At 35.6% G+C, this 13,382-nt stretch overlaps 1 protein-coding gene across 4 annotated transcripts in view; it reads right to left on the bottom strand.

Annotated features, from left to right (window-relative positions):
- The window catches only part of RNPC3 (RNA binding region (RNP1, RRM) containing 3), a 40,664-nt gene that overhangs the window by 25,148 nt on the left and 2,134 nt on the right, over positions 1-13,382 (bottom strand). For all 4 annotated transcript variants that reach the window (XR_011390129.1, XR_011390128.1, XM_070076933.1 and 1 more), the window contains exons 3-7: positions 8,404-8,522; positions 6,765-6,848; positions 5,943-6,054; positions 5,188-5,256; positions 2,143-2,285 (exon numbers count right to left, since the gene is read on the bottom strand). Coding sequence is in view for 2 of the 4 variants with exons in the window: in XM_070076933.1 (XP_069933034.1) it covers positions 2,143-2,285; positions 5,188-5,256; positions 5,943-6,054; positions 6,765-6,848; positions 8,404-8,522 (527 nt within the window). In the remaining 2 variants the exon portion in view is untranslated. The remainder of the gene's footprint in view (positions 1-2,142; positions 2,286-5,187; positions 5,257-5,942; positions 6,055-6,764; positions 6,849-8,403; positions 8,523-13,382) is intronic.

Genomic DNA, 13,382 nt, shown 5'->3' on the forward strand with positions numbered 1-13,382 from the left:
TGTAACTCTGCCTTTCAAATAAATAAATTACCTTAAAAAAAAAAAAAAAGGCAAAGAAAAAGGTACAATTCACATAGGTTAAGTAACTGGTCCAATTCAAATACTCTATATGCTTTTTATTTAGTAACAAGTTATCATCTATCAAGAACTACCAACTCCTCTAAATGCCTCTATTCAGTACAGATACTCTATTTACTCCTATTTTGTAGTTTCAGCCTCACTTGTATTTGATTTTAACTTTCCATAGATGTTGACTCAGCAATACTCTCAAATCACTGCTGATTTGTTTTATGTTTCTTTGAGTCTCCGCCTGAGTTGATTCATGTCGATTATTTCTTCTCTACCTGACTTCTGCTTATAGTTTTCTAAGATTTGCATCATTTACCCCTTAACACTCTTGCTAGACTAGGCTGCCTGCTATTTTTTTTTAAAGCTGTATTTATTTATTTGAAAGAGTTACAGAGAGGCAGAGGCAGAGAAGGATCCATCTTCCATCTGCTTGTTCACTCCCCAAATGGCTCTAATGCTGAAGCTGGGCCAGAAGCCTCCTCCGGGTCCCCTACATGGGTGCAGGAGCCCAATGACCTGGATCATCCTCTACCACATTCCCATGCCACAGCAGAGAGCTGGGTTGGAAGTGCAGCAGCCAGGCCCAGAACCAGCACCCATACAGGATGCCAGCACCGCAGGCACCTGGCTCACAAAGTGAAAAAATATTTGTTTTACAGACCCATATAGAAAATGTTTGGTAATTGCTGTTCTAAGCTAGGCTGTGTATTACATGCCCAAACATCATTAACAGAATCATCAGAATCTTTAAATAAAGTATAAAGTGTCGAGATCAATAAAAAGAATGATTCATTTGCAATGGTCACTATGAATGGCTTTGTCTGAAAGCCTACAGAACTTATAGAAATTACTCTGAAGTGAATCAACTATAGGGAAATAATCTGTCAAAAAATGAATACAACCATGTTTGCTACTTGTAGCAGTCACATTCCATAAGGTATCTACACACATAAATTAATAAACACTGAAACATAACCATTAGGAGAAATTCAGGGTGAGATTTCTGTAAGACTCTAATCACAGCATTTTCTCAATTGATAAACACATAACCTTGTTTCATTTATGTTTAAGAAAGTCAGGGCCAGCATTCCGTAAGGACCCCAGTTTGAGTCCTGGCTGCTCCACTTCTAATCCAACCCCCTGCTAATGTGCCTGGTAAAGCAGAAGAGTTGCCTGGACTCTTAACAGCCAAGCGGGAGATCCAGACGGAAGCTCTTGGCTCGTGGCTTCCTATTAGGCCAGTTTTGGCCATTGTGGCCATTTGGAGAGTGAAATAGTGGATGCAAGATCTGTCTCTCCCTCTCTCCCCTTCTTTTTCTCTCTGTAACTCTGCTTTTCAAATAAATAAATAAAGCTTAAAAGCAAAAGAACACCTTATTTATGTTGTTTAACACTGAACTCACAGTCAATACCACCACAACTCTAGCCCAAAAGAAGTTTATTTAACACATGTATTTTTTCCATATGACAAAGCTTCTTGAACTTAGAAATAATATATAGCACTTCAAATACTCTGCTTGGGAGCCTTTTTAAACAGCAAAATCACTAACAAAAAAATTCAAAAACATGAAAAACAGGGCAATAACAGACCATGAAAGGTATTAGTGTACTGTATGAGAGCTGAAATAAAGGGTCACTTTATTCACCCTTATCTAGGAGCAGGTATGTCAAGTGACAAATTTTTCACCATACTATTCATGCCCATATCCACAAAAAAATGGTTATACAATTAAGAATTGATTTGGAGGCCACAAACTTTAGCAAGTAGGAAGACTGACGAATATGAGAATAACAAATAATGAGACTTAACTATATAATACCATAATCATCAATCTAAAAAATGACACAAAATCCAAAAATTGCCATTAGATCTTGATAATTTATTTTCTATGGCTACTATATATGCTTGAGGGGGTAAGAGAAGGGGTAAGCTGGGGACAAATTCTGATGTCTTTAAATTTTAAAGAATTATATGCAAGCTTTACAAAGAAAATGAGAGTCTCTTTCCCACAGACAAAAAAAAAAAAAAAAAAACATTTCTTAGAATCTAAACAAATAGTTCATATTACAAACCTCTGTCGATCCTCATCATCACTGCTCTCATATTCTGATTCTTTACTAGATAATTCCTCATCCTCGTCTGGTAAAGGAGGTTCCTCAGGTAGGTGAGGAGATGTGGGTGGAAGAGGTGCATGCAATGGCATATAGTCTTCATACTAATTAAAAGTACAAAACAAAAAAATACTATGTAAATCTATGAAGTCAGAATAAATAAACCATTTCCACATGACTCTCATTTCTCTTCACTTTATGGTATACATTCAATGCATATTCAGGGAAAACTTGCCCTGGCAACCATTAATCACAAAACTTGTTTCTTATTCCTTGGTATCAAGCTAAACTAAATTTACAAACCTCTTTTGCAGTTATATTCCATTATGCAACTGGGCTTTAGCCAAAATTCTAAATATCATACACTCTTCATTTCTGCAGACTATGTGATAATGGCCTAATCAACATGAAGAAGCACATGGTGGAAACAACTTAAGTTTTATGAATAACAGTATGGGGCCTGCACTGTGGGGCAGCATGTAAAGCCACCGTCTGTAGCACTGGAATCCCGTATGGGTGCCAGTTCGAGTCCCGACCGTTCCACTTCCCATCCAGCTCTCTGCAATCGCCTGGGAAAGCAGCAGAAGATAGCCCAAGTGCTTGGGTCCCTGCACCCACACAGGAGACCTAGATGAAGCTCCTGGCTCCTGGCTTCAGACCGGCACAGCACCAGCCGTTGTGGCCAATTGGAGAGTGAATCAATGGATGGAAGACCTCTCTTTCTCTCTCCCCCTCTCTCTGTCTCTCCTTCTCTTGCACTTTCAAATGAATAAATAAATCTTAAAAAAAAAAAAAAAAGGAATAACAGTATAAGAGTATATGCCTCTGCCCTCTTTTTGAAAAAGAAATGAACAAAAAAATAACTTTTATTGTATTAAGACAAAAAATTTAAGTTTTGTTTTGATTTGTAAGTTAGCATAACCTTAACTAATAGCCTTGCAACAAATCAAACTTGTGTTGGTGTTACAAGGAAAAATTAGGAAAGTAATATATACAGGAAAAAAGCAATCAGCCCCAAATCAATTTTTTTCTATTTATGTTAACACTCAAATAATTTTGTAGTATTATTATATAGAGTACTACAGCAAATTAATTTCAAGGACCCAGTCAACTGCGTAAATCACTTGATTTGCACAAAAATCCTAATAAAAGTATTAGTTATCTTTTTGTCATTTGTAAGTGAATATTTGCAAGAAAGCAATGTTGAACAATAGAACTTTTAGATAATTTAGTCTAATGCAATTATCATACTTAATGGCACAACACTCTGGGTTAAAGTTAAATAACACTGAAAGAAAAGGATGGAATCCATCATCAAAAGCATTTTTGGTGGGCCTGCTACCATGCCGAAAGGAGGTGCTTGCCTGTAGCACAGGCACGCCCATATGGGCATTCCTTTGAGTCCTGGCTACTGCACCAGGATGCTCCCTTTAATGCAACTGGGAAAGCAGTGGGGGAATGTAGAAGCGCTTGGGCCCCTGCACCCTTGTGGGAGCCCAGGAGGAAGTTCCTGGCTCCTGGCTTTGGGCCAGGTCCTGCTCTGGCCTTTGTAGTCATTTGGGGAATGAATCAGTGGATGGAAGATCTATCTCTATCTCTCTCTCTCTCCACCCCCCACCCATCTCTCCTTCATGCTCTCTGTATCTCTGCCTTACAAATAAATAAATATTTAAAACAATTAAATAAAAAAAGAGTATTTTTTAATGTTCTGACCTTCCTTGATTTTCAGTTCTAAGACTTTTTTTTTAAACTTTTATTTAATGAATATAAATTTCCAAAGTACAGCTTATGGATTACAATGGCTTCCCCCCCATAACGTCCCTCCCACCCGCAACCCTCCCCTTATCCACTCCCTCTCCCCTTCCATTCACATCAAGATTCATTTTCGATTCTCTTTATATACAGAAGATCAGTTTAGCATACATTAAGTAAAGATTTCAACAGTTTGCTCCCACACAGAAACAAAGTGAAAAATACTGTTTGAGTACTAGTTATAGCATTAAATCTCAATGTACAGCACACTAAAGACAGAGCTCCTACATGACGAGTAAGTGCACACCCTAGGCTCTTGTCATGAACTGCCAAGGCTATGGAAGCCCCCTGAGTTCACCAACTCTGATCATATTTAGACAAGGCCATGGTCAAAGTGGAAGTTCTCTCCTCCCTTCAGAGAAAGGTACCTCCTTCTTTGATGACCTGTTCTTTCCACTGGGATCTCGCTCGCGGAGATCTTTCATTTAGGTGTTTTTTTTTTTTTTTTTTTTCCCCAGAGTGTCTTGGCTTTCCATGCCTAAAATACTTTCATGGGCTTTTCAGCCGGATCTGCATGCCTTAAGGGCTGATTCTGAGGCCAGAGTGCTGTTTAGGACATCTGCCATTCTATGGGTCTGCTGTATATCTCACTTGCCATGTTGGATTGTTCTCTCCCTTTTTGATTCTATCAGCTAGTATTTGCAGACACTGTTCTTGTTTAAGTGATCCCTTTGGTTCTTAGTCCTATCATTATGATCAATTGTGAACAGAAATTGATCACTGGGACTAGTTAGATGGCATTGGTACATGCCACCTTGATGGGATTGAACTGGAATCCCCTGGTATGTTTCTAACTGAAGTAAGTCAGCTTGAGCATGTCCTGAATTGCACATCTCTTCCCTCTCTTATTCCCACTCTTGCATTTAACAGCGATCACTTTTCAGTTAAGTTTCAGCACTTAAGAAGAATTGTGTATTGATTACAGTATTCAACCAAAAGTATTAAGTAGAACAAACAAAAAAAATACTAAGAGGGATAACATATTAAGTTGTTCATCAACAATCAGGGCGAGGGCTAAGACTTAATATTATTATATTACTTCACTGTTACTTATTTTCAATATTATTATATTACTTCACTGTTACTTATTTTCAATCTGTACCAGAAGTTGTTACAACACTTGTGCATTCTAGCTCAATTAATCTCACTCAGGAAAAGAACTCTTGACTCTTAAAATTCTGGGAGCTTTCTTACCATAGGAGGTCTTGCAGTAACTGGTCCAAAAGGTGTGGGCAAATTCATTTTATTCATAAGATGAAGCACCTTTAAGTAATAAAACATTTCAAATCACACAGTATTAAGGATATAACACATCTTTTCCATATTTTATGTAAAAAAAGTCAAAATAACATTACTAAATAACTTAATTCAAAGTTAAATTCTCATTTACCTTTATAATACTAGAAGAAAGTAGGACACTGCTAAATCTCAGCAGATTAGCCCTCCTATCCTAAAATGTTTGTCTACTACTACAAAATTACTCCAATTACTAAGAATGAAATATTCTTGCAATGCAACACCCACAGAAATATTTTTAAATCTTTTTCCTGCTTATTGTAAATGTGAAACACTAAAAAGTACAATGAGAAAAATAAACATCATTTATATTTTGTATTTCAAAGAAGTATGCTATTACTTTAGAAACTGTCAAGCATTTTCTGAAAGTCAACTATATCTTTTACTTTAAAGCTCTCTGCATGTACTTTAAAGCAACAGAGTATTATCAGAAACATTTCCAAATTAGCTTCTGTTTACTAGTATCAATTCATACTACAGTTTATAAAAAACTTTACTTCAAAGTAGTACAGAGTAGTTCATTATCTTTAAAATATTATTTTATCATTACCTATATTGAATTTCTCTAACATTAAAAACTAGTATGGAAATCAGGACAACAAAATAACTAATTTATACAAACATATACCTTTAGGAAAATAAACTTTATTTACCTGTACATAGAATTTAGGCACACTTGCCAAAGCATTTACTATGTTTGCTAGGATTGTGCTTGAAGGTGGTGGGTACATATACTTGAGGCATGAATTCAGAGGAAAAGTCAGCCTAAATAAAAAAATAAATGTTTGGCATATTTTAATATATAAATATAAATATATATAAATAAATAATCTGATAACATACAAAATTACTCAAATGATACAATACTCTTAGATTTGCCTTGTTCCTTAGAGTTAAATGGGTATATTTAAAAGGAAACTTGCCTTGTGATTTCATCACAGAAAAATGAGTTATTTCTTACTTATACCTCCAAACATGTTAATGGATTCTTCCTTTGAAGTAAATTCAGTGACAAACTCAGCTCAAAAGGTTTATTTAACATATTAAAAACATATATGAGGAACTGGCATTTGGCATAGTGGTAAAGATGCCACTTGGATGCCCACAGCTCATAGTCCAGAGTTTAGATTTGAGTCCCAGCACTGCTTGCAATTCTAGCCTCCTGCTACTGCATACCCTGAAGGGCACCAGGTGATGGCCCAAGTACTCAGGTCCCTGTCACTATGTGGGAGACACAAATTGAGTTCTTGACTCCTGGCTTCAAACTGGCCCATCCCTGGCTGTTGGAAGCATTTAGGGACTGAACCAGAAGATGGAACATCTCTGTGTCTGTATCTCTCTTTCTCTGTGTGTTTCAAATAAAAAAGAAGAAAACATATAACATGTGTAAAATGTACTTATTTTAAAAATTATATTATTTGCAATATACATACATAGAACCACAAAACCAAAAGACTAAAAGAACAAATTCTAACCCATGGTTTGGTGCGATTCCATTTTCTATTGTTAAGCAATCAACTTCTTTCTTTTCTTTATCATCTTCCACAATGTCATCAGATCTAGAACATAATGAAAGACGGTCTTATTTTTAGAAAAAGTGAGAAACTACATTCAAAAAACACAAATTATTTTTTCAAACATGGCATTATGAAAACAGTTCCAATTAAAATCTTCTCAAGTATTTCTCAAGCAAATGCTAATGAAAAGGGATATAGAATTAACATTCACAGAATACCTTCTAGTCTATATTATTATAAGACAGTACACATTTTAATTTACTCTTCAAAGTCCATGCAGATGGTACAATTCATCAATTAAAAATAAAACAGAAATTTAAATGATGCAAATAGTGGTACTCAAATTTCTTTAATGTATACCCCAATCATTTACAGGTTTTGTTAAAACGCAGAGCTTTCTAGGACCTTAACTTTACTTCTCCCCCACCCTCCTCCTTAGGTTTCTAATTAAGTAATTCTGGAAAAAGCTGAAGATTTTATATTTGAACCAAGTTCTCAAATGAAACAGCTGGTCAAGGGACCACATTTTGAGAAACACTAGTGTAAATCAAATTTGTAAAGGTTGTATAACTATAAAATGTCATAACTGAAAAACAAAACCAGTATTTCATTTCAAAAGCCATGCCTATTCTGACACCTTGCTATCTCTAATATTAGGACTTCATACTACAGGTTGAGCATCCCTAATCTGAAATTCTGAAATGCTCCAAAATTCAAAACCTTTTGAGGACAGCCATGATGCCACAAGTAGCAAATATCACACCTGACATTATATGACAGGTTGCAGTTACAATGGAAGTACATGGGTTGCTTGTGTGGCACAACAGTTAACATACTGCTTAGGATGCATACATCCCATATTGGAGTGCCTCGGTTCATAGTCCAGCTCTGCTTTATATCCAGTTCCCTGCTAAAGTGCACCTTAGGAAGCAGCAGGTAATGGGAATACTTGAATCCCTGCCATCACTGTAGGAGACCAAGACTGAGTTCTGAGCTCCTGGTTTTGATTTGATCCAGCCCTCAGTATTGCAGGTATTTGGCAGTAAACCAGCACTTGGAAGATCTCGCTCTATTTCTTTGTCTCCCTCCAACAGCCTATGGAAGAACTCTGTCTCTGCCTTCCAAATAAAACATAAGTTAGCTAAAAATAGTATATAAAACTACCTCCAGCATATGTGCATAAGGTATAAATGAAACATAAATGAATTTGTTTCTAGACTTAGGCCTATTCTCCAAATACCTACATCAAGTATATGTAAATATCCCAAACTCTGAAAGAAAAAAATTAAAAATTTGAAACACTCCTGGTCCAAGCATTTCAGATAAGGGATGCTCATTTGTGGTTATTTTCCCTCTACCAAAAGTTGAATGCTTTTCACCCTACTTGCTTCCCACTTTATACTGACTAATTCTAATGTTAAATTGACACTCCAGTTCCTAATGCATAAAAAGAAGCAAAAATAAAGGCTGTACTAGGCTTAACAGAGAAACATATCATTACTCTTTAAAATTATTTACTTACTAAATCTGAAAATAATCTAGTAAATATGTAACTGATTTACTTTAAAAGGTGAGGAAAACCTGAGTACCTACATACCTTTTTTTTCTGTCAGTGCCTGAAGCAGGACATGGAGAGTGAACTCGATCTTGTTCTTTAGCAAATTCAACAACTAAAGTATGACCTAAAAGTTTCAGCTGATGAAGTCTTGTCAGTGCCTTCAGTTAGAAGAGTAGAAAAATTGATGACTGTACTCAAAACTTTGTTACAGATCATATACAAAAATGATTTATACATTTTTTAGTTAATGCTATAATTTCCTTGTCTTAATTATTTCTATTCTCAAGCTATTAAGTCTTTATTATTCATTTAATGATTGCCTCCTCTAATTTAGCAAAATGAAAAACTGGAAAAATCCAACTCTACTTATACCCAGGCACCCACTAATGGCTAAGTAAGGAATATAAACCTGCCTGGTCTCACTTTAAATTCATAAACACAACCAAAAATCTCAAGATGGCACTTAAGGACACCACACAAATACACACAAAATTTTTGGTTCATTATTTTCTACCTATCTCTGAGAGAGTATTTTGTACATTTTCATTTTAATTTAACTTAATATTCCTTTCCCACTCTTTTAGCCTAGTAATTTGCTTCTTTCTTAAAGAAAACTGAAATAACTAAATGAGAACTTTGAACTCTCACCATAATGCCCTAGCAATTGGCACCTGAACCAAAACAGTCTACATTCTGTATCTGTTATACATATTAACAATCTACATATCCAGCTTCTTGACTTGCATACTGAATACCATCCTCTCCCCCTCTCTTCAAGGGTCTTTATTTAGTTAGGTCTGGAAATGTATGGGGAGAATGTTCTTATCTATATTATTAATTACTTATATGATCTACTTGATCACCCACATCAGTATACAAAGATGATGCTCCTATTTCTCCCATCTAAATTTTTTTCTTTTGCTATGACCTCACTACACAGCCCATTAAAATAAAAATAAATTCTTGCAGTAAACTTCCACAACAGTTATCTAAACTCTTTATCAACAATTCCTCTCATCAGTCTCAAGCCTAGTCCAATTAATCAGTTCACTAGACCACCTCAAATTCTTTATTGTCAAGCCAAAACTCTTAGTCTTCATTATACTACATTTAAATTAGTTGATCACTCCCTCCTTCATAGAAATCATTTACTAGGTTTCAAGACACCATTCTTTCAGTTTTCTTCCTAACTGTTTTCTACTGCTCAATCTTACTCTTAATGTTGAAATATCCCAGAGTTCTAATCTTGGTCTCTCTAAACAAATGCTCTTGGTAATTTAATCTAGCATCTAAAATTCAAATATCACCTCTAGACTGATTATTCTCCAATATTTAACTTTAGCCAGAACTGTCCTCAAATGAGGAACATGTATTCACATAATGAACTGCTCCTTTCAGGTGCGTCAAAATTAATGGTTCAGAAACTGAACCACTAATCTCTCTTCTCTACCCCAAATGTTGTCTACTACAGCCCTCCCCTCATTTTCATTTACAGTAATTCCATTCTTCCACTTACTCAGGTCTAAACTCTTATAAACATCTTTAACTTTTCTTTCCTTCTTTGCATACCAAAGGCATCAGGAAATCCCATTTGCTTCTACCTCCAAAATATAACCAGAATCTAACCACTGCCTACTACCTCCCATAGCTATCACTCCGGTTCAAGTAACCATCATCCTGTGGACTGAATTACCTAATAATCTTTTTTTTTTTTTTTTTTTGACAGGCAGAGTGGACAGTGAGAGAGACAGACAGAAAGGTCTTCCTTTGCCATTGGTTCACCCTCTAATGGCTGCCGCGGCCGGCGCACTGTGGCTGGCGCACCGCGCTGATCCGATGGCAGGAGCCAGGTACTTATCCTGGTCTCCCATGGGGTGCAGGGCCCAAGCACCTGGGCCATCCTCCACTGCACTCCCTGGCCACAGCAGAGAGCTGGCCTGGAAGAGGGGCAACCGGGATAGAATCCGGTGCCCCGACCGGGACTAGAACCCGGTGTGCCAGCGCCACAAGGAGGAGGATTAGCCTAGTGAGCCGAGGCGCCGGCCAACCTAATAATCTTTTAAAACATACTATCACTTCTAGTTTCTACTCTTCCTATCCTTTAGTCTATTCTCAAAATAACAGCCAACGTGATCCTTTTAAATATGTTGTCTCATGTCACTTCTTTGCTCAAAATACTCTAGTAGTTACCCATCATACTAAGTAAAATCTACAGTCTTTCTCACATGCATGTACATGATATTGATTCTATGACTTCCAACTTCAAATCCAATAATCTTCACCCAAATTTCATCTGTTTCAGTCACAGTGGCTTCCTTGAAATGACTGACATCCTGCTACCCTAGGGCCTTCTATTCCAGTTGCTCTGTTTTTCTCCTTCAAATTGCTTCTGAAATATGATCCTATCCCTAACTGCAACCTGAACTTTCCATATCCAGCACCTCCTGATTTCACTGCTTTTTTTTTAACCATATGTCTTTTAAAATATCAAAGAATTAAGTTTATCACGTAGTTTATCTTACCTCAAGAGTCTGTGTAAAAATAAGGGCAACTTGTTTTTTTACTAATATATCCCAAAACTCAAAATAACATCTAATACATAAGAGGCACTTAATATTTTTTGAACAAATGGAACTTTAGGCCTTAAGTGAGACTATAATTTCATTCTATCATAACTATGCAACCAAATTTGAATCCTTATTTTTATCACACAAAAAGTTTTATAATGCTTCAGTAATTTTCAAGACCCTCAATCAATTCTAGATCACTTCACTATCAGTGCATCCTTGGTGATCTAAAACAGAGGTCATTTAATCTGAGTTGCCTCAACTTGTTTCCTTTCAAAATGGATGTCATACATTCTGTTATTTTCAAGGATGACTTCTCATTTTTAATGGTTAATTTAATAAAAATTAAATTTTGAATTAATAATCCCCCCTTAGGTACCTACTCTTATTCTATCCTTATTCTCCTATTCATATTTCTCCCTTTGTTTATTTACCAGTTGCCAATAAAGTTAAGTGTACTGTAATCTAAAAGCTCTATCACCACCATTATCCTCTAACCCACTCACTTTACTGCAAACATCACCACAGACAATGGCTAGCTCCATGACCTCTCATCCAGTTAATTATGATAATAAAATTATGCCTTTTACATTACTATATTGTACTTATAACTTATGGCACTAATTTTAAAAGTCTTTTTCTTTGGAAAAAGAAGTCCCCTATACATGGCAAAAATATAATGTGAAAACCTTCTGAAATTCCACTTTCAGAGAACCACATTTTTAAACAATTAGGTATTTAGTTCTGCCACATTTTTTTCTTGGAATATATTAACAGGTTTACTATCTGTTTTCAGAAAAATGTGAGGTTATATTACAATTTTTGAAACCTTTTTCATGCAGTCTATCTGGGCTATTACCATTTACTAATACATCTATAGCTGGGAATCCATTATATGGATATACAGATTAAATATCCCTTATCCAAAATGGTTAGTACAGAAGTGTTTTAGATTGCAGATTTTGGAATATTTGCATATACATAATGAGGTATATTAAGGGATGAGACCCAATTCAACATGTTAAATTCATATGTGTTTCATATAAACCTTGTAATACTCATAGTCTATAGGTAACTGTACACAATATTTTTAGTGCACCTGCATTTTTACTACAACTGTCACATGATGTTAGATGTAGCTTTTCCTCCACTCATGGCACCATATTGTCATTCAAAAGTTTCAAATTTTGGGGTATTTCAGATTTTCAATTTATGGATGCTCACTCCGCATAACCATTTGAAGTATCTGTTTCCCTTACTGATGAGAATTTGGGTCACTTCTGTTTCATAATAAAAATCACTAACTATTACATTTTGTTCATTCTGCATTTTGTGTCATCACTGGATCTCATTTTCTTAAAACTACTCTCTACATCCATGGTAATTTATTTCCTAATTCTACATTTTTCTTTTAAAAAAAAATACTACTCTCACCCAGTCTTTTCTACTAGTTCACCTTTCATTTGGTAGTATCTATTCATAAGGTTGAAGAATCTGAGTTCTTGACCTTGCCTCAGCTCTAGGCTAATATTTTTAAATGTTTACTAGCTCTTTCCATTGAAGTAGCAAGGACTTTTCAAAGTTAACAAATGACATTTGAATTCATTATGTACCTTTGTAAACATCTTCCTACTCTCACTGCCCAGAGAAGCTAATCTGACAACCTAACAACTCAGTCCACATATCTGAACTATTCACTCTTTCAACCCTACATCACAAGGCCTACCAACATGATCTTTATCAAGTATACTTCTTTACCCTTTGTCACTGGATCACCTTCTTCAGATACTTATTCTCACCCTGGCCATTTTAACAGCTTTCTATTTGGACTTGCTATATTTAATATTTCTCCACACTGGATCCATGATATAAATTCCACCAAGTATCTTTCACAGGCCTGTTCATATTATTAGCTAGGTCAAAAGTATCAAGTGCCTTTAGTATATGTCTCTTCTACTCAGTCTATTTTTCCATTCCTATTTCCATCACAACCCTTAGCCCTTGACCTACTTACACATTTCCATGTCCTAAATCTTTACTTTGTGTACCTCAAATCTGCAAGGTCCATCTCGCTTGATCTCTCAAAAAACAACCAAACATTAGAGATTATGTGAAAGGCCACTTACTTTGCAAATGATTCTGAGACTTCACAAAGTTAATGGAAAAATGGAATTCAAAGGTAAATTTACTGCTTTGAAAGCTTCTTGAAATCTATGCATAGTTTTTCTAACATGCTTTTTGCTCAACTTTTTGAAGTACTCTCTGTGTGTATATTCACTCTCCTTTAATACGTAAACCATTTTGCTTCCCAACAGTTAGTTATCTTCACATGCTTTGAACTTGCCATTTTTTTAGTTATATATGCTGCTAATTTTGATTTATTTCACTATTCTTACATACCATTACCTAAATGTTAGACAAAAAGATCTGTTAATTGCCAAAACAAATATA

Source organism: Oryctolagus cuniculus, chromosome 7 (assembly GCF_964237555.1).
Source record: "Oryctolagus cuniculus chromosome 7, mOryCun1.1, whole genome shotgun sequence".
Classification (NCBI taxonomy): Eukaryota; Metazoa; Chordata; class Mammalia; order Lagomorpha; family Leporidae; genus Oryctolagus; species Oryctolagus cuniculus.